Source organism: Vipera berus, assembly GCF_964194415.1.
Source record: "Vipera berus genome assembly, chromosome: 6".
Lineage (NCBI taxonomy): Eukaryota > Metazoa > Chordata > Lepidosauria > Squamata > Viperidae > Vipera > Vipera berus.
Genome location: NC_138208.1, coordinates 350,671 through 371,945, shown reverse-complemented (window position 1 = coordinate 371,945; position 21,275 = coordinate 350,671). Strand labels below are relative to the sequence as shown.

General features: G+C 44.9%; 1 protein-coding gene across 1 annotated transcript in view; it reads left to right on the top strand.

Moving 5' to 3' along the window:
• WNT7B (Wnt family member 7B) overlaps positions 1–21,275 on the top strand; it is a 99,711-nt gene that overhangs the window by 58,699 nt on the left and 19,737 nt on the right. The window contains exon 2 of the mRNA XM_081330819.1: positions 10,487–10,713. Within this exon, the coding sequence (XP_081186945.1) occupies positions 10,487–10,713 (227 nt within the window). The remainder of the gene's footprint in view (positions 1–10,486; positions 10,714–21,275) is intronic.

Sequence of the window (21,275 nt, the reverse complement as noted above, 5' to 3'; positions counted from 1 at the left end):
TGCAATGCTGCAGTGATTTCTTTCTGTTTACTTGTATCCCTGTGAAGATTCGTGGCGTATATAGGCAATCCCCCACTTACGACCACAGTTGAGCCCCAAATTTTGGTTACTAAGTTGCTAAGTGAATTTTGCCCCATTGTACGACTTTTCTTGCCTCAGTTGTTAAGTGAATCACTGCAGTGGATAAGTTAGTAACCCGGTTAGTAAGTGAATCTGGCTTCCTCATTGACTTTGCTTGTCAGAAGGTCGCAAAAGGGTGACTGCGTGATCCTGGGACACAGCGACGGTCATAAATATGAACTAGTTGCCAAGCATCCAAATTTTAATCACCCAGCCATGGGGGTGCCGCAGCAGTCATAAGTGTGAAAAACGGTCATAAAACAATTTTTTCCAGCGCTGTTGTAACTTTGGACGGTCACTAAATGGACTCTTGTATGTTGAGGACTACCTGTAAATATTAAGGCCTCTCTCGAGTCAAGTTTTACAAATTGTACGACTGACCCACTTATACCTTAATGAGGTTCTAAAAAACTGGGGGCGAATGACGAAAGCGCCTCCGGTCATTGCAAGGCAAGCTTTGCCCTCTTGGGATGCGCGTCTTGAGACCACATGATTAGCCCTGCAAAACTGACAGGGCAAGGGTGCTCATGCTGCCCTTTTCAACGACAACATGGAACGACAGAATCTTGAAGCGTCTTTTTGTCAGCCCACCCCTCCCAAGAACCAAGAAAGACACGTAGAATTATTTCCAAGCAGTTTCCTTTATTGTTCCTCACCTATAGACAGAAGTCTTGCCAAGTAAAGCAACTGCTTGTATCCCTGGGAATTGCTAGGAAGGAGCCATCTTAACAATCGTTCTCTCAACCGAATGACCTGAACTTCACTGCTTCTTGGCCTTCTGCAATGCAGCCCCTCCCTCCCTCCTGGGAATCCAGACTACATTCCACCACACGCCTGATTCTCTTTGTCCTCACTTATAATAAGCAAAAGAACATAGGATAATAGGGTCGGAGGGGCCCCTGGAGGTCCTCTAGTCCAGGGGCCCCCAACCCTTGGGCCGCAGCCCCATTACCGCAGGAAAGCGTCAGGCGAGCATGTGTGTGCGTGCTGCTCCCCTCGCCCGAGCAGCGGGCTCTTGCGCTTATCCCCGCAACTTCCTTCAACTCCTCCTGTTTTCCCACAAAAACCACCCTGTGAGGTGTGTTGGGCTGAGAGTGACTGGCCCAAAGTCACCCAGTTGGCTTTCGTGGGACTAGAACTAGAAGCCGGGACTAGAACTCACCATCTCCAGGTTTCTAGCCTGGGGCCTTCACAGACGAAAGTGGCTCACTCAAATCCTGGGCTCTAGGCTATTTTGAAAATTAAAACATATCCCACAAAAGGTTCATCACGCCCCTTCCGTCTTATTGCCAAGGAAATCTATGGCAGCAGCAAGCTCAGCTCAACTCATTGCTTTTTCTGCAATCAGAGAAGCCCCCCCCCCAACCCAATCCCCTCTCTGCCCTGAACTGCCTTCTCCCCAGATGTGGAAAGAGGCCGTCGCTGCGCATTCTTCCTAAAACGCTGGTTTTTATGGCAATCCAGTGGAAGTAGAAGTGCTGGAAGAGGCCGCCTACTTACCGGGAGGCTCCTCCTGGGCGCATTAGAGACGACTGGGCTTAAGAGGAGGATGATCCTGAGGTGTCTTAACATGCACCGAAAGCAGGTGGAAGCCTCGAGGGGGGGGGACCTGGCAGCTGCTCAGGCACCTCGAGATCTTTGCCAAGCTCGGGTGGGGCAGAGGCTCAGGCCAAGGTTTCTATTCCTGTCAACCACAATTTTCTCGCTTGTATTTGTTTTCCCGGAGCAGAGTGACGGCCTGCATCCACGGGCTGCAGGAGGAGGGTTTTCTTGCTGGGAGGGCACTTCTCTCCCCCCCCCCCGTCCTCTTCCTAGTCCTGCATCAGGGGAGGGGGAGGAGGAGGGGGGTCCCCGACAGCTTCGCAAATGAGGAAGCTGCCCCCAAACTGGGTTGACACGGCTTCAGGAAGGAAACAGAGGGTCAGAGCTGCTCGGTCACTGGTGGGCTGAAAAGGGGGGAACAAACGAGGTTGCTCTTCTGCTGCCCCCCCTTATTCCCCCCCCCTTGGACAGAGCCCGCAAGTGCTTTGAACACCCCAATTCCCATCCCTCGCTGGTCATGTCCCCATCGACCTTCTCCCATATCTCATTCCAGGTTGGCAAGCACTTCAGGAAGAACTACAGGCAGTCCTCAGCTTACAACAGGTTTTTGTAGTGACCGTTTGAAGTTACAACAGCACTAAAAAAAGGAACTTAAGATCGGTTTTTCAAACTTGCAACCATTACAGCATCCCCACATGGGTCATGTGATCAAAGTTCAGATGCTTTACTGCTGATTCATGACCACTGCGGGGTCCCTGGGGGTCACGCGGTCCCCTTTTGCGACCTTCTGACATACAAAGTCAATGGGGAAGCCAGAGTCACTTAACAACCGTGTTACTAACTCAACAATCTCAGTGATTCATTTAACAACTAAGGCCATAGTGGTAAAATGGGGCAAAACTCACTGAACAACTGTCTCGCTTAGCAACAGAAATTTGGGGCTCAGTTATGGTCGTACATCGAGGACTACCTATACTTTGTGAAGCTGGTGGAGATGTTGGTAGGGAGGAGAAGTCACCGCTCCAACATCCAAAGGGGAAGTCTAGCTATGTGTCTGACCTTGAGGACGGGTGGCAGTGCAGCATCCTTGGGTTTGCTGTTTTACAATAAGGCAGAGAGTGGATTTTCTGGGCAGATGTTCATCACCCGCCCTTGGGGGTTGAGACTCGGCCATCAAAGCCGTCCTCCTTTCACAGGCATCACAGTTGCCCAGTTACAGCCACCAGATTGACCTTGTTACCCACAGGGGGACCCCTTGTCCCCACGTCCAGTCTGAAGTCAGCGTGGTGGCAGGGGGAAAAACAGTGAAGAAGGAGACCCTGTAGAGCAGGGATACCCAACCCCCCCTCCCCCTGGTCCACGCACCGGCACCGGGCTGCGGCATCTCGGAAACCGGCCCGCGGAAACAAGCGAAGCCCCATTTGCGGGATGCTGGCAGCATGTGAACCCACGCCACCCCCACCCACGCCACCCCGGTCTGCAGAACAACCTCTCTCCGCAGACCCCGGGGCCTGCAAGGTTGGGTGTCGCTGTTGCAGAGGGTATCAGTCGGGAGAGATAAGATTAAAAAGCTTCTCTGAAGACGAGAACTTTAATGCAATATAAGTATTACAAAGCCAGCATGTTTTATGGATGTTGCTCATATCCTGTGGTTAGTTCTATCCTGAATGTCCAGCCATTTTCTGCATCTTGTATAAAATACTTTCTGTCTTCCTAAGAGAAGGCTCTAAATTCCGGATTAAATTTCAAAGATGAAGTCAACTCCATAAGGGTTGGTTTTTCCCACACAAAAATGCAAAGCTTCCATAAGTGGCGATATTTTTTTTCACCCTTTCGCTCCAAAGATTGCTCCTTAGAAAAGTATGACAGCTTTGTCTGAGACAGTAGATTCCCTATACACCACAGCTCCATTCTTGTGTGTCAAATTGTATATTCCTGACTCTAAAATTGCTTCCCAGACTGTGCTCCTTCAAAGCTATGAACAACATTCTGTAATGGGTAACATGTAATGTGGACTTCTGAGGATTTTTGTGGGTGAACGCATCCAGAAACAAGTACAAAGTCAGTGTGGAAATGGTGGGTTGCTTTTGGGTGCATGTCGGGACACCGGTCCACGCCTGTCTTTCCCCAAACAACCCATTTTGGCACCAAGCAGGGCACTTTGACTCATGTGGGTGGACCTCTTGTCTTCAGAGAAAACAGTGTGAAAGATGGGGGGGTCTGCTCTTCCTAGTGCCACCAACAGCCTCAAGATTGCAGATGAACTTTGTTGAATAAGATTATCTCGGGAAATACAATGAGTGCTTCTGTAGGTGGTTCAGGCCAAGAATCAAAACCTAGGGTACACTTTGACACAACCAGTGACAATTTGTGAGCAGTTTTCTCCAAATCTACCCCTTGGATGTGTTCCTCAAAGTAGATTCCGCCTCTCTGGAAATGCAGTGATGAGTGGCGGTTATGCGGGCAAATAATGATTCTAGGCAATTTGCTTTGTTTGTGTCCAGTTGCATGATTGATGTGTCCATTCCCTTCTCTCGCATCATAGCTTGTGTCTGCATCTCTAGCGCGTGGTCCAGAAGACCACCATGCCCATAAAACCTAGGAGGAGCTTTGATCCCACTGTTGTAGCTGCCATCTCAACTTTTTTGACTGTGCCCTCCAGAACACTTTGGTGAAGGAACTGGACGTTTCGCCGTGTGGCACAGGTTTACTAGAGAAGCTTGGGAAAAGCACGGCCATTTGTTATGGGGTGCCTTTCATCCATTGACCTAGTTAGGGAATGTGTGTAGAGAATTGCTGACTTGTATGAGTAGTGCAGCATATTCATTGTTAGTTTTTACAAAATCATGGATGCCTTCCTTCTGCTTCAGAGAACTCTTGAAAGAGAATTATACTTCCAAAATGTGTTGGGTTCTAAGGAAACTAATTTTTACTAGAGAATCGTTTTTTGCCCTTTCCTGTCTCAGTGTCTACTTTTTGTCTTCACATGGTTTAATCTATCCAGCTTCTGAGTTAATGTGTGGAGAAAGAACTTAGTGGACACTTTAGCCCTTATTTCAATTTGCATGACATTTGGATAAATACACTTAAATGAAGATCTCAAATGCTGTGACTGGAGGCGTTCAGCTTCCCTCATTCGCACTGAGGCAATTTGTCCACTTCTGTCCTTAGCTGTCTCACTAAGGATCTACGAGGAGATGACGATATTTGACTACGGTGGCCTTAACCATTTCATCCTAGCAAAGAGAAAAAAAAAATAATTCATCGGTGATGAGGATTGGATGCCTTTGGGAGATTCATAAGCCCTGATTAGAGGGCGGGAGCCCCTCCAACAGTGACAAGCTATATAGCTTGCTGCCTCTGATTCAGGAACCTTCTCACAGTTGAGGGCCTTCTCCTCCTCCTTCACGAAGCCATCCGGTCTACTTTTGAAGCATTCCAGCTGGCTGCCGTGAGCACAACCACTGGCGGGGAACTCAGGATTGTTCACAGGGATGGGTGTCAGAATCTGCACAACGGAGGGCGTGGCACGACGCAGATTCTGTTCCCCTTAAAGATATCCCGGAGGAAATTCCTTTGCTGAACCCTCCATATTTTAGTTTTGGGGAAGTCCCGAAGTGTGCCATTTGGATGTGAACTCGGGATATGTGCTGAATTGGTGCAAAGTGCCTTTCAGGTTGGATATCAGATTAGTGGGGGGAAATTGTGGAAGGGCCTCCAGCTCTGACGGCCATATTTTATGGTGAGGGCCACTAAATGGACTCTGGCCTGATGGATCTGTGTCCACGTTATAAAGCCCTCAAGGGCATGGACAAAGAGGCTCTTCCTTTGGTGCTAGGCTGCTACCTGTGAAACTTTTAGACAGCCCAAACTGTCCTCAATCATAATTACTGCTTAGTTGATTACAGAATAAGAAACTAACAGAGTTGGAAGGGAGCTTGGAGGTCTTCTACTCCAACCCCCTGCTCAGGCAGGAAACCCTAGACCGTTTCAGACAAATGGCTGTCCCGTCTCTTCTTAAAAACTTCCAGTGTTGGAGCACTCACAGCTTCTGGAGGCAGGTTGTTCCACTGGTTAATTGTTCTCACTGTCAGGAAGTTTCTCCTTAATTCCAGGTTGCTTCTCTCCTTGATGAGTTTCCGTGGGTTGCTGCCTGTCCTGCCTTCAGGGGCTTTGAAGGACAGCTTGACCCCTCTTCTTCTTTGCGGCAAATAGTAAAAGGTCGTTTGCTTTTCAAAATATCAACATCTACATTTCAATTCCTTCTCATTTTACGGATTGTTCCAGGTGTGGTTTAGATTTTTCACATCACAAGTGAGAATAGGGTTAGTAGCTGAGACCCTAATTGTCCCTGTGGCTGAAGAGAACCACAAAGAATTGCACTGCTTTGCGGGAAGACTGTGGCAGGTTGTAAATGCCAAATAATTAAAGGATGCAAATAAACAAATTATGCAATTCAAATGGCTGATTTTTGACAGTCAAAATGCTTCGTGCTCCACAGCCTGGCTATCTGACTAAGCGCCTCTTGTCTCGTGTCTCCCTGAGGAAAGAGAGATCCTGAGCTTAGGCAAAACAGAATCCATAGGTAGAAACTACAAGGATACCATACAAGTGACTCAGTTGTGTAATTTGTATCAGTCACATTATGCTGTAATTTTCCTCTCCTCTTTCCTGGAGATAGGTCAGTAGCTGCTCCACTTCATTCTTTTGGGACCTTTATGACTCTGTAGGGTTCTCAGAGACTACGCAGAAATAGTTGTGTCGTTGCCTTCCCTAATTCTTTAAGCTTCTAGGCTGTAGCTCATCTCATCCTAGAGACTCGAATTCATTTACGTCAACTGTGTTATTCTTTATTGTCTCCTTGTCATTGCTAAAAGCCCTGATCTTACTGCAATGACCAAGTACTCACAGAGAGAAGACAGACATGAAGTACCAGTTAAGAAGTTCTTCCCTCCTTAACACCCAGAGGTGTTATAGCTTCTTTCTCTCTTCTGCGTAGCCAGAGTCCCTTTTCTGTTTTGTTGTTGTTGTTGTTGTTGTTTGGGGTCTTTTTCATGATCCTCTGCTCATTCTGCATCTTCTGATCTGGTCCGCCATGTTTCTGGGCTCTGCCTTGCACGCTACTTTGATTAGAGGGCCTCTTCCCAGTGCCTGCAACTGGTGAGCTTGGATAGGGAGTGCAGAGTCAGAGCCAACACTGTGGCCAAGGGTGTCTCCCAAGGCTGAGATTCAAAAGATGTCAAGATGGCAGCCGTGATTGAAGTCACAACACATTTAAAAAATGGAGCAGGGCTTCAATCACAGGGTCACAACTGCCACCTTGAATTTTATTTTTTTTTTTTACATCTGCACAGACGGTCCTGCCCCACCCCAGCAAATTCTTTGATTTCCTTTTCATCATTGCTTCAATTGCGGTGATAGTTTGAAGACTGAATTAGAGAATATTGAGAACAACAATATTCATGCAGATGAAGTCAAATGCCAAATGTATTCCTGCCAATTTTCAGTGATGTATAGATGCTCAAAAACATTTAACTTAGGAATTCTTAATTAAATAAACCATCCAGTAGTGAGATTGTGTTTCAGATGTGTCAAAGCATCACGGCAAACTACACGGCAGCTCTTTTGCACAAAGATTCCATTATACATGTTGTTGTTATTTTAATCAACCCTTGTAGAAGAGGTTTTTAAAGCCGTGTCAAGGGATTTGAGTGTTCTGTTAATGAGATCTGTGCATGGCTAACTTCCTTCCATCTATGCCTGGTACGCATTCTCTGCCAGCAGTGATTGAAGCTTTCTGATAGGCAAATAGACGGAGAAAAGGAGGCATCTCCCACTAATCCCTCAAAAACCCAGTCCGTGCACCTGCTGAAAGGAGGCATCAATATTCTGTCTCGGTGACCCCAGAAGAGCCCGCAGGCCAGTCACTACCCGGGTTCTGTGGTCCCCGGGCCAGAATTCCACTCTAGTCATCGTTGAGGTTGTCAGTGGTACTTCTCCAATATCTCAGCCTGAGATCCTGTTAATCAAAAATTCTTGAGGTTGAACCCAAGATCTTCCAGATTTAAAGAATGTGGTCCTCATATTATGAAGCTTTCATCCTTTCCTACAGTATACAAGAGTAGCCTGTTATTACTGGTTTGATCTGATAAATTTTACATTTGTGATAGTCACCGTGGGGAAAATGCTCTCCTCTTCATCATCATCCATCTCCAGCTTTTCATACCTTCATCCAGATCTCTGATGCCAGTTTGTAAACCACGCACCCCGGGTCACATTCACATTCATCCATCTAACCCCAGGCCCCAAACATCTGGGCTTCATTCGTTGGTCAAAATGATGGGATTTCAGCTTTGATGCGCTGCTCAGTGGTGACTGTAACAGAAGGGAGGTGAATAACTTCTTGATCAGGAATCCATCTGAAGAATTGAAGTAGGCGAGCAAATATTGATAAGGCTAACAAAGAAGGAAGCTAATGGAAGGACAAGTGCATATCTACATATATTTATTTTTCCCTGCTCCCCACTCCCTCTCCCTCCCTCTCTTGTCTCTCTCCATCCCCAAGTAGTAATTAATTTTCTTTTTTCAAGGAATTACATCAATCCAGTATCAGTGATGAAGCTATTGGTGACTTAAGCAAGTAGACAGATAATTCTTAGACTGGAGCAGAGAGTAAATCCTTCTTGGAGTCCATCTGAGGTCCTGGTGATTTGGGGGACATCTACAGTATGTAGTTTTCTTGCAAGAATATGGAAGTGGTCTTGATTTTTCCTGATCTCCCCTGTAAACTCTAACCATATCTGATCATGCTTAGCTTTTGGAGACCAGCTAAGACCTCACTCTACAAGCTGCTACTTAACCAGACATTGTTGTCCCTGCTCTTTAGAACACCAGGGACATTAACAGTGAAAAGCAGCTCTTGAACTTAACCTGGAGACCGTGATCTGCACCCGGGACACTGACTAAGAGCAGGTACCTGATTGTTCCAAGGAGAGTGGGTGGAGGAATTTGCCCCTGAAGCCCGTTGCTTGCCTTCTGAGGCTCCTGGACATGCTTCAGATACTTGCTGTACACAGCAAGTTCTGTTCTAATTTGATGGCTGCCTTCCCTCCAGCAGCTCTTTCAAGGCCGTGCCTTGCCTGAATCGCTGCATTCCTTCGTGGTTTTGTACGTGAGCCATCTTGAAATGTTCTCCGTTGGCATTTCTTATTAAGAGAGTTAATCAGCAAATATTATGTTCACATTACATTCGTCACTAAGAAAGGCGGTGCAGTTATTTTTTGTACAGAGCTGTGATGTTTTGGCATTTGATCCTCTTGCATAAAGAAGTCACAACATTTATTCTCTGCTAATCGCTGAAATTAGGTAGGAAGCTGAGAACTGGATGTGCTCTAGAGGTTGGGAGGCTGGGTGGGAGGGAGGTATAAGAGCCAAAGGCAGAGGCTTCCCAGGTCCAAGGAGATTCTGTTATGAAAATGAAAAGATAGTCAACATGGAACAAGGTCTTGCAGGCCTTCCTATCTACTTGATGGTCATAAAACGTCCAGCATTGTGACAATCCTTCTGCCTATTACACCTTCTTCAGGAAAGTTTGGCATTATTTCCCTGGTTCTAAATCTACTGTCACTTCAGCAGGGATTCGTCTCGGATACTTCTAAGGACTGGAGCTTTTTGCCTCTCCTTAGGTTTCAGCAAAATCCTGAGGCTTTTAGGCAACTAACAACAACAATAGTATCTTCACTGTCCCTTGTGACAGTCTGTAACTCTTCTGTGGACATTCCCACAATCTTCTTGATCCTGTATATCAGCCATATCAGTTGTGTCTCCCTTCTTCTCCTTCCTCAATTTTGTCAGGCACTGTGTTTTTGCTGATTCAAGTCCTTGCTAGGATGACACAAAAGTCTGCTTCATGACAGAGAACCAAACTACAGCCCTGCTTAATCAGCAGAAGAGTCCTGCTAGCCCAGCATCTTGTTTCCAAGAATTAGCTTCCCCTTTGCCAGGAGCATTGTGGGATTCAGACCCACAACCTTATAAATTGGAGGTAAATGAACTGAGGAGGGATCCCGCTGGGAGCCAAGAAGCTGAATGCCGTTTTGGATCTGTTCATGCCTGGGACAATGTACCACAGTATGCACAGGGTTTAATGGAAATTATAAATGTGTCCGTTACAATTACTGAAAACGCTTCTTTGACTAAACATTTGGGATACTTTTCTGGACTGCTGCAAACCATTTTCCAGGTCTGAAGAATCTGACTCTGAAATTTATGCTTATGAGCTCCTATTAATCATTCACCACTTCATGTTTATAATAATGAGCATGAATGTTGGTCAAATAAAGTCATTCCCTGCTTTGTGTGTGTGTGTGTGTGTGTGTGTGTGTGTGTGTGCGTGCTGTGGTTTAAAATTAGAAGGGACGAACTGCAGTTGTCCTGTATTTTGCAGCCAGGCTCAGCCAAACCCCTCCATACTCAACATGAACTTCAGCTACGACGGTTTCCAAAAATCCAAATCTAAGTTTAATACCTATTTCTCGCACCTCCTCACTTCCTTGTTTTATGAAAGTGCCAACATTTTGTGAGACAGATGGCACGCATGCTAAGTCTGGTCCAAGAGAACCAGGCATTATGGAAAGTCACACAAGGTCTCCAGCTCCACTGCCAGAAGAAAGAGGTTGAGATAAGTGAGCGTAATTATAGGAGCCATTTTCCAGCCCGTTCCCTCCTACTGTGGGCCATCGCCTTCCCCAGCCAGCTACTCTAGCGAGGACACAGAAGGAAGGGCTTCCCTGAGTTCTCACGCTGCTCTTCTGCTTTCCTCCAGAGCCTTGTCATCGGTGGTGGCTTTGGGAGCAAACATCATCTGCAACAAGATCCCAGGCTTGGCGCCCCGGCAGCGAGCCATCTGCCAGAGCCGCCCGGATGCCATCATAGTCATTGGAGAAGGGGCCCAGATGGGAATCAATGAATGTCAGTACCAGTTCCGGCATGGCAGGTGGAACTGCTCGGCACTGGGAGAGAAGACCGTCTTCGGTCAAGAGCTTCGAGTAGGTAAGGCTCTCTGCAAAGCAATGCTCTGCATTTTGCAATTTTGTCTTCTGCCTTCCTCTCCACAGCAAGTTTTTTTTTAAAGTCATTTTATAAGACACACAACACAGTATGTTTTCTTCTCTGCCTCTCCTTCCTTCCTTCCTTCCTTCCTTCCTTCCTTCCTTCCTTCCTTCCTTCCTTCCTTCCTTCCTTCCTCCCTCCCTCCCTCCCTCCCTCCCTCCCTCCCTCCCTCCCTGCCAGATAAGTAGAGATGATTTTTGGATCCAGTACAATATATGCATGCTTAGTTAGATCAGTTTTACAAAATTAGAGATTGATCGCAATGAATTCCCCCCTCAACAAAGTTCTCGGATGTAACAATCTCATATCCAAGGTTGAGAGGTAGGCCATCACCCTTATCAATTCATATTTATGATAGGCCACTGCAAAAACCTTTTACTTTTCCCCATTATTATTCTGTAGCAGGATAACGAAAGATGTAAGACAAAAATAGCATATTCATTTCAGAGATATTTCCTTACCTAAACAGAGAATCAGCATGACCACAGGCGGGCAAAAATGCAGTGGGACTTGGAGCAATTTCTGACTTCCTGTAGGCTTCTCCATGGACATCAGTTGTGGGAAGCTGGCCGGAAGCACTAGAAATCATGGTTATCCTTAACTGCAGTTGCCCAACCAGCTAATACAACCGGCCTGAAAATCCTTGCAATTTCAATATCGGGTGTAATGATTCCCAGATTTTGGACTCTGCACAAGGGGCCTTTGTGGGAAAGAACGGAACAATCCCACCTCTCTCTCTTTGTATGTTCAATGCATGTATGATACATGTAGAAAAGGGGGCAGGGCTTGATGACCTGGTTGCAGCTGCATCGAAGAGCCGTGGTGGCGCAGTGGTTAGTATGCAGCACTGCAGGCGAATTCTGCTGACTGCCGACTGCCAGCAGTTCAGCGAATCTCACCAGCTCAAGGTCGACCCAGCCTTCCGTCCTTCCGAGGTCGGTAAAAATGGGGACCCAGATTGTTGAGGGGGGGCATAGGCTGGCTCGGTAAACCACTTAGAGAGGGCTGTCAAGCACCGAGAAGTGATATATAAGTCTAAGTGCTATTGCTGTTGCATCTTGACTCTCTTAAGTCCCACACCTCTGTGGGCATCCCCACAGAGTGTTAGGGTGTTGGGTCTTCCCTTACCGAAACAGCAACAGATATAGAATTTAGGAAGAAACAATGCCCACCCCATCTTCCTACAACAGCTGTCAACACCTTTTTGCCAGGGTAAGGGTACTTGGAATAATAGGAAATAGGGGATGATACCAACAGGCTACGGTGGTAAATCAGATACGAGAAACAATAGTAGCCCTGGGCATTGCTATCTGTTTGCATCTGCTTGAAATTATTTTTCAAACCTGGTGGGGTGAGAAATCACAGTCCATCTTCTGCTTTAAGGGGGATAAATGGGTTGGGGTTTTTTTGCCATTATTTATATATTATTCATACCTTGCGTCTTTACTGTATTATTTAGAGTAGAATAGATGAGGAACTTTTTATTAATGGCAGTGAATGCACAAACAAACCTTCAAACCTGCATTTGAATCCAGTGTTTTGGTGGGTGTTGCTTGTTCATTTTAAGCATCGGTTCGGTTGCCTCCATCCCTCACCGCAGCAGCCTGAGATAAAACATGGTTTGTGCCTTTCATGACCTCATCAAGGAGAAGCCACGCCTGCCCCATACATGAGAAAGCGGCAGAGCAGAGATTAAGATTAAATACATTTGGAATTTGGTGGCCGCACGTTCTCACCGTCCATTTTGTGCAGAAAAAATTTGAACCTTTGGGACTGTTTTGCATCTGGATTTGTGCCTAGTCTTTTCATTCTCTTGTTTTTATACGACTCGAAAGGCCAGATCCTTGCTTTTGAAAAGAAAAACCGAAATCTTTAGGACACAGACTTGCCCAATGACATAAAATGGGTGGTCCTCAGCTTACAACAGATCATTTAGTGACCATTCAAAGTGATTTATGACAGCTTTTCACCCTTACGACCTTTGCAGCATCCCCATGATCACATGATCAAAATTTGGATGTTTGGTAACTTATATTTATGACGGTCGCAGTGTCCCGGGGTCACGTGATCCCCTTTGGTAACCTTCTGACAAGCAAAGCCAGATTCACTTTACAACTGTGTTACTAACTTAACAACTGCAGTGGCAAGAAAGGTCGTAAAATGGGGCAAAACTCACTTAAATGTCTCACTTAGTGACAGAAATTTTGGGCTCTATTATGGTCGTAAGTTGAGGACTACCTATATCCTTTTTCTATACCTGCATCTGTACAGTGGTTTTAATATCCTTACTCTTTGGCTCCATTTATTAAAGTGAAGGAGGAAGAGAGAGAGATCTTAAACCAAGTTTGACAGTTTTGATAAATGAGAAATGATTTTACCTTTAAAATTATTATTCAAGCTAGGGTTCTGCCCGTTCCTTTGTCTCACATTACATACCAGTGGCATTGATATTTAACTGTGGATAAATACCATTAATGTCAAGTTAATGCTATGCTTATTTATTGCAAAATATATTTATTTCCATTATGGGAAAGCTACCTTGAGGATATCTTTTCAATCCAATAAAAACATCGGGAATGTTAAGAAAGCTGGAAATAATTTGAGAGAGGAGAGAGAGAGAGGCAGACAGAAAAGAGAACAATCTGGATAATTTTTAAACGTGAGGCAGAAGCGCACTCTGTTGTTTTCTAAGTACTAAGAAAGTATATTTTGAATTGTACTGAAATTGAATCACATAAGGCCAGGCTGTGAATATTTGTCCCTATAAATATCTTACTGTTGATGAGTAATCAAATGTTTTTCTGCAGGGAAATTTTGAGCAAGGAAGCACTTTTCAACAAGAAAATACAGAGGGATATTTTTATTAATGTACTTATATTTTAATGCACAATTGTTTTATAATGTTGTTACAAAACAGCAGTTTATATAATGGTGTATTCCAATCAAGTATAATGTTGTAGTGTAACATATAAGTCTAAACATCATTTTTCAAATTTGACAACTAGAAAATGTCTGGATTTCAATGTGCTGGCTGGGGAATTCTGGGAATTGAAGTCCAGGCATGTTGAAGTTGCTAAGTTTGAAAATCATGGCTCTAAAATAAAACACGCAACAGTATTAATTTCCACGTGGGTCTTCTAGCACACAACTGAACCAAAGGATATGTGGGTCACATGGAGGTCCTGGAGGTCCTTCAAATAATCTTGTGCGTACGTAATGAGCTAAGATGCGGCAAGACTCTAAATTTGTCCTGGTGTGTGTGGGGTCCTTGGTGCTCTCTGAGCTTGGTTGCTTGCTTGCAGATGTTTCATTACCTAACTAGGTAACCTCATCAATTCAGCTCTGAGTTACAAATGTTCTCTGCTATTGTCCTGGTGTATTTCATGGATTCTCAGCGGATGAATGATCAGTGAGAAAAAGCACACGAACAGCTATATTCTAGAGACCCTTCAAGAAGCAGAGTGAGATCTGGCAGAGGTGTCCACAGGAGAGGTAAAAAAGTCAAGAGGATGACCGCTGTGGATCCAACACCTGCCTTTTTCACATGCACCTTTGTGGGTCCCTAATGTCTGAAAAAGCTGGGCTGGCCCCCCCAGTCCTGACGGAGCTCTTGAGGTGATTTTGATCCACCAGAAACTCATTCAGTGCGTGAGGATGTTTCAGATGGGGGGGCTACCAAGGAGGCTTTGGGCGAGCAGGGCTCATTCCCAGCGCTCCTTTAGTGAATTGAAGCCTTTTATAAAATAAGGAGATCTTTCAAATATGGCTGCCACCCAAAGGGAGGATCATATTCTGAAGAAAGATGATTAAAGACCTGGAGACCAAAAAAAATATGAAGAATGGTTGCAGGATTTCCACAACCTGCAACCGTTGTGAAAGAGAAAAGAAGGACTGGGGGTCACATGATAGCGGTCTTTCCGTATTTGAGGGGCTGCTACAAAGAGGAGTGGATCAACCCATTTGCCAAAGCACCAGAGGGCAGGAAAAGAAGCAATGGATGGAAACTAATCAAGGAGAGAAGCAACTTGGAATTAAGGAGAAACTTTCTGACAGTGAGGACAATTAACCGGTGGAACAGCTTGCCACCAGAAGGTGTGGATTCTTCATCACTGGAAAAGAGACTGGACAGCCACTTGTCTCAAATTGTATGGTGTCTCCCCCTTGAGCAGGGGGTTGCACAAGAAGACCTCCAAGGTCCCTTCCAGTTATATTCTAATTGATTGATTGATTGATTTTCCGAAAGAAATGGTTAAATCCCAGGTAGGTAAGTGTCCTATGGATTGGGCTACAGTCTCCAGGATCCCAACTTGGTCATTCAGTAGCCTGGAGGTTCTGGAAACTGAAGTGCAGGCACTCAAAGAACATGTGGTCAGGAAGAGTTGGATCAGACTGCACACGGCACTTGCTTTAGAGATACGTCCTTCATTAAGAAGATTCCTTCTACCACATTATACCATTCATCCCTTTAGCTAAGGATAATCAAATGTGACTGAAACCTTTAGAGGAATCAAACTGATCTGCATTTTGGTACAGACAAGTCTTGACTAATGCACTAATATATGAATTGGAGCAACATTTTTTGGTCTTGGCATTGCTCTGAACCTAGCCATGTAATTCCCCCATCTGGAAATCTATTCAAAATTGCTAGGAAATTGCATTGAGGGGGAAATCCCAGCAGGAGTGTGCAGGAGCTGCAGGGGAATAATATTAATTGTGGGGTGAGAAGTGATAAAAGGTCTTCTTAGATAAAACCAAAAGCAAACTATATTGCAAGCCAACAGACAACAAGCCTTGTTTTTCAGTTTACCAAAGTGCGACAGTGCCAGATTACCGCAATCCCCAAATTCCAGAGATGTATCTCAGAATTCACAGCAGCTAAGCGGTTTCTGCCACATGCCACCAGGCACCCGATTGCCAGAAAGAGGCTAAGATCCATCGTGTGAAAGAACTCCCAGTCCTACTCTGTCATTGCTATGAAGCTGTAAATCAGCAGAAAGCAATATAAGCCGTGGAATTATTGTCCAACGGCTTAGCAGCTGGGGGCGGGGGGAGGCTGACTGTGTAGCTCTGCAGACAGAAGCCAAGCTCAGGGTGATGTTTTCCGTGATAAGATAAAGAGAAGAAGGTTACTTGCTACTGCGGGAGGGGAGGAGAGCTCACCAAGGCCTTGGCTGGGCGTGGTAATAAAAGCTCCAGATTCCGGCTTGCATCTAGCTGCATCGCTGCAGCCACCTGAAGAAGGGTTTTCCTTCCTCCAGGCTGCTGGAGTTTCAAGTGACACGTCCCTCTGAACCCCGTGGGCACGTTTATGGAGCCGCAAGGTCAGCCAGGAAGCTGCCTCTCCACATTCCATTGAGATCTCTCTCTCTCTCTCTCTCTCTCTCTCTCTCTCTCTCTCTCTCTCTCTCTCTCTCTCTCTCTCTCTCTCTCTCTCTTCTTCTTCTTCTTCTTCTTCTTCTTCTTCTTCTTCTTCTTCTTCTTCTTCTTCTTCTTCTTCTTCTTCTTCTTCTTCTTCTTCTTCTTCTTCTTCTTCTTCTTCCCCTCATTTGCAGGGTCTTGCAACGTCTCCTCATTTCTGACTGCCTGTAGTTTGCAGCTCAACAGCAATGCTAACCTCACGGCTACTCCTTGCAAGGCACCTTTTCTGTTGGGACGCTTCTATTCCAGCATTTATTTGGGGATCAGCAAGACCCCCCTAACGGGTTGTGCGGAGGCTTCGGCCCACCGTCTAGGAGCGCCTATTGTCCAGTCGGACTACATAGGCAGTCCTCGACTTACATGGATGACCGTCACGTTTGGGGATCCAAGAGCCCCGGTAGAAGAGTCAAGACAGGCTCTTTTCCTCCTAAGGCTCCCGTCAGGCCAGTGTCAGATCCCCTAAACGGCTTTGTTCAGTCCTTTGGGGGTTAATTAGGCCAGGCGGCCTGAACTCTGCCGGGTGCAGAAGGATCGCCTTCAGCGCTTGACTGCGCCGTGACTTGAACTGGAGCTGCAAAAGTCTTCCCAAGCAAAATGAGCCAGATATGTCAAGACCTGTTCTTTCCCACCATTAATGTTCAAGACTGGATGTCCTTTCCTTCCTGATTATTTATACCTCTGTAATTGACAGTGGTGCCCTATGCAATAACCCTGAGGGCGTGATGGGTTATAATGTAGCTCATATACTCTAATACCAGTGTAACGGCAGCCAGCGAGGAGCCTACACCATCAGTGAGAAGGGTACAAGTGTGACCTGTGGCACGTTGTCCTTCATTTTAGGACCTCTGTCACCATTCGGGAGTTTAATTTCCTCCTTTGCCGTTGCCCAAATTACAAGAGGACCGTCGGCTGGGGCATTCTTGCATAGCCAATCAGTTCAACACCCATAACTATATTCCTAGAAAACGTTAAAACATCCAAGCAGAGGGTAGCACAAAATAAACCAAAGTAAACTTTGGCTTGGGCCTTTGTTTCTTTGTATGTTTTTTATCTTGTAGGCAGAAAACACATTTGTAGCGAAAGGCGATTTTTGGCTGGGTTTTGGCAACTATGGTCTGAAAACAAGCCAGCTAGGAGTGATTGGCCAGTTTTTTGCCAGCAAGCAAGGAACAGGATATCTTTTTGCAGCAGCTGAAGATGTGCAATCCTGTGTCATGAAAATGCCGATAAGGGGGACTTCGCAGTGACGGGGTTGAGGGCGGAGCCTGCCATAAGCCGAGCCCCCTGGCTGTGAAACTTTGTGTCCTTCAAAGGCCACCCTCAAGTTTCTCTAGGTTGGCTATTGGAAGGGTGACCTTGCAATATCTTCAGTCTTTTGTAAAAAAGTTTGTGGACATTGTTGTTTGGGGGTATAGATAGTCCTCAATTTACAACCATCTGTTTAGTGACCCTTCAAAGTTACAACAGCACTGAAAAAAGTGACTTTTGACCATTTTTCACACCTATGACCGTCGTAGCATCCCATTCAGATGCTTGGCAAGCAGATTTGTCTATGACAGTTGTGGCATCCTAGGGTCATGTGATCATCTTTCGTGACCAAAAAAAATAAAAAATGGGAAATCAGATTTATTTAACAACCATGATGCTAACTTAACAATTGCAGTGATTCACTTAACAGCTGTGGCAAGAAAGCTTGTAAAATGGGGCAAAACTCACTTAACAACTGTCTTGCTTAGCAACAGAAATTTGGGCTCAATTGTGGTTGTACGTTGAGGACTACCTGTACATAGAAATCAAAGAGAACTGGAATTGGGATAAAATGTATTTCCACAAGAAATCGAAATGGAAATGTAAAGTTCTCATTGGCAAATTTTCTACAATATAAGCCCACCCATTTAAGTTGACTTGGTTCTCAAAATGACCTGATATTTGCTCGTAATTGTGGTACAGCTCCAATCCGTGCCCCGCGATTGTGGGTGGTGGGTCTGACCCCCTTGACCAGACCAGGCAGGAAATGCTGAATAATAGAATTACAATTCACAGTGACAGGGGTAGCATCTCTCCTCTGCTTGTCTTTATCTCAACTTCTGTCCTATTTAGTAAATCATATGTTCTTTAACCTAAACACAGGGGGTGTGATTTGCAAGGCAACCACACAGCACAACAGACACATTGCCCTCACATTGCACCAGGCAAATGTGCAGCAAATCTGGAAGCTCTCTGGGAGAGCAACATTATGCAACATTCAAGTACTGAGCTGTATTTTACAGAAAGATTTATTATCTCAAAATACACAAGGGCTGCAGATTAACATTATTTTCAAGAAAATAAACTATTCTGTGATCCATTTATTATGTCTAGTCAAATAAGGAAATCAGTAGCTGAAAAATAGCTGTACTCCAGCTGACAAATTAATTCCCACCCTAAATGCATTTTTATTATGGGTAGGCCTAGCAGTTCCTCAGGAAAGGAGTTGCAAAGCTTTCAGCCTGGCTGTGTCACCAGTATGAATGATTTCTGAGGTCTCTGACACAGTCGGATGAACTTCAAATGCAACTGGTAATTAGGTATAAAAATTGACAAGGTGACAGAATGCCTGTTGTGTATTTAACTGGAAAAGTAATTCCTCCATCTCAAAAGTTTTATCAGGAATTACTTTGCACATACAGGCGCCATTCCTGTTGTGGTACAAGACAGACGGCATAACCTGAGCTGCACCATAACAGAAGCATCTGAAAAGCCAATCTGATGCAGGCCTCTGAGGAAGGACCCCGAAGGACTCTTGTTGCTAATAGGACAGGACGGGGGGGTGTCCCCGACTGGGTGCTTTTGCCGCAGAAAGAAGAACGTCTGGCAAGGATGATATCAAGATGGCGGCCTTAGTAACAGTGCAATTGGAGCCCTGCCCCTTCAAGTAAAGGAGCCATTCTACAACCATGGCCCTCACCTCGACTGTTTTCACACACACATGTTCAGAACACAAAAGCACATGCACGCACGCACACACACACACACACACACACACACACACACAAACACAGCAATCCTTCCAGCTGCTGAACTATCTTTGGTAACAGATACACTATTTCTATATTTCCTGAAAAGATTTCAAGAATGTTATACACTCAAGATAGTAATTAGCTAACTTTTTAGAATATAATATAATTGTCAGAAGGGCATCCAGGAAACTGATTATTACTAATATTAAATTGTGTTCTCCAAGGTTTCTTTCCTTGCCAAAGCAGTTCTGGTTTTCTACCTAGAATATATTAGCATATATTAGTGCCTCAGACACACCATATGTAGTGTTCTCAAAAAGTTGTAAGGCTAAATTCTGATATGATGTTGTCCCTTGACATTTAATTCAAGTCAGGTGGAAAACCTGAGAAATGGAGTAGGGGGAAACAATGCAACATGGGTTCTCAAGCTTCCATGTTCTGAGATGGGTCTGGAATAGATCTATGCAAAGTTTGGGAAGGCGATTTCCATTTCATGAAATGTTAGTCAAACACCCGCCATCAAAGCAGCTTCACAAATAAAAATAAAAACCTTCTTAGGGCAGCAGATTGCCTCAGGCGACTGAAGAGGGCTTGGTAGGCCTACAAAATGCTTTGTAGAGCTGATGGCTGTTGCTGGTTTTGCTTCTGGGGTTGTTACAGACAGTGCCCAACACGGCTATTTATTTTCCACATCTGGAAAACACCCAGAGATGGAGGTGAGATGTTGATGGGCTCTCTGAACTGAAACGACCAGCCGATGACAGACAGCAACTTAATTAAGCCTCTGCCAATCAAAGCTCTTTGGAGGTGTGAAGTCTAACTTAACTCCAAACTTCATTCCTTTTTCATTTCTCATCTTCTTCAGCCGAATAGCAGCAGCAGCAGTTCTCTCTGGTGCTTCTCTGCAAGTCCTGCTCTGAGCAAACTCAAGTGTGGCCTCCAGATGACCATATAAGAAGATACTCTTATTTATTTATTTATTTATTTATTTATTTATTTATTTATTTATTTATTTATTTATTTATTTATTTATTTATTGAATTTATATACCGCCCTATTCCCGAAGGACTCAGGGCGGTTCACAGGCAAGTTAAAAACAATACAAAAAGAGAATAAAATAAGATTAAATTAATACAAGCCCACAAAATTAAGATAACATTAAAATTGAAATTTAAAATTAATTTAATTTAATTTAATTTAATAATATAATTTAAAATCCCTCAGTCCAGGCCAGACAATTCAAACAACCAGGTTTTGAAGTCCCGGCGAAACGAGCGAAGGTCGGGGGCAGTCCGAAGTTCCATTGGCAGTTCGTTCCAAAGGGCGGGTGCACCCACAGAGAAGGCCCTCCCCCTGGGAATCACCCGCCGGCAATCTCTAACCGGCGGAACCCTGAGGAGGCCCTCCCTGTGGGCGCGCACAGGACGATGGGAAGCCGATGCTGGCAGCAGGTGCTCCCTAAGGTAATCCGGACCCACGTTGGGTCAACCCAACTGCTAAGCTTGTAAGCCGCCCTGAGTCTTCGGAGAAGGGCGGGATATAAATGGAATAAAAAAAAACCATAATAGTTTAAAAGAATATTCTTAATAGTTTTTAGGAATAGAGGGGAGATAAGAATATCCATGTAATTTCTTTCCAGTCTCTCTGGTCTCACATTTCATTATATTGGCCTGTTGCCTGCCTGCCTGCCTTCCTTCCTTCCTTCCTTCAATTGTTGGCCTCCCATCTTACCACAGGGTAACCCTGGTATAATCTTAAAAAGATAAAAACTATCCAAAAGGTAAAAAATGTAAATAAAATTGTGTGAAGAATCAAATACTGTTACCTTTACAAGCAAACATTGTCAGCAAACTACAGTTCTGACATAAGCTGACTTATTGGACACTCCTTCCTGCAGAGTCGCTAAATTAGAGTCGGACACAATGAAATGGAACGGCTTTGCTTGTATGTCATGCCCAGGATACTTTCTGCAAGATGGTGAGGATGGCACCAATGTCTTGCAATAACAGCAACTACACACACACACACACACTGGCACACTGGCACACACACAGGGAAATTGGTGGGCATTATTCAGTATTCCCA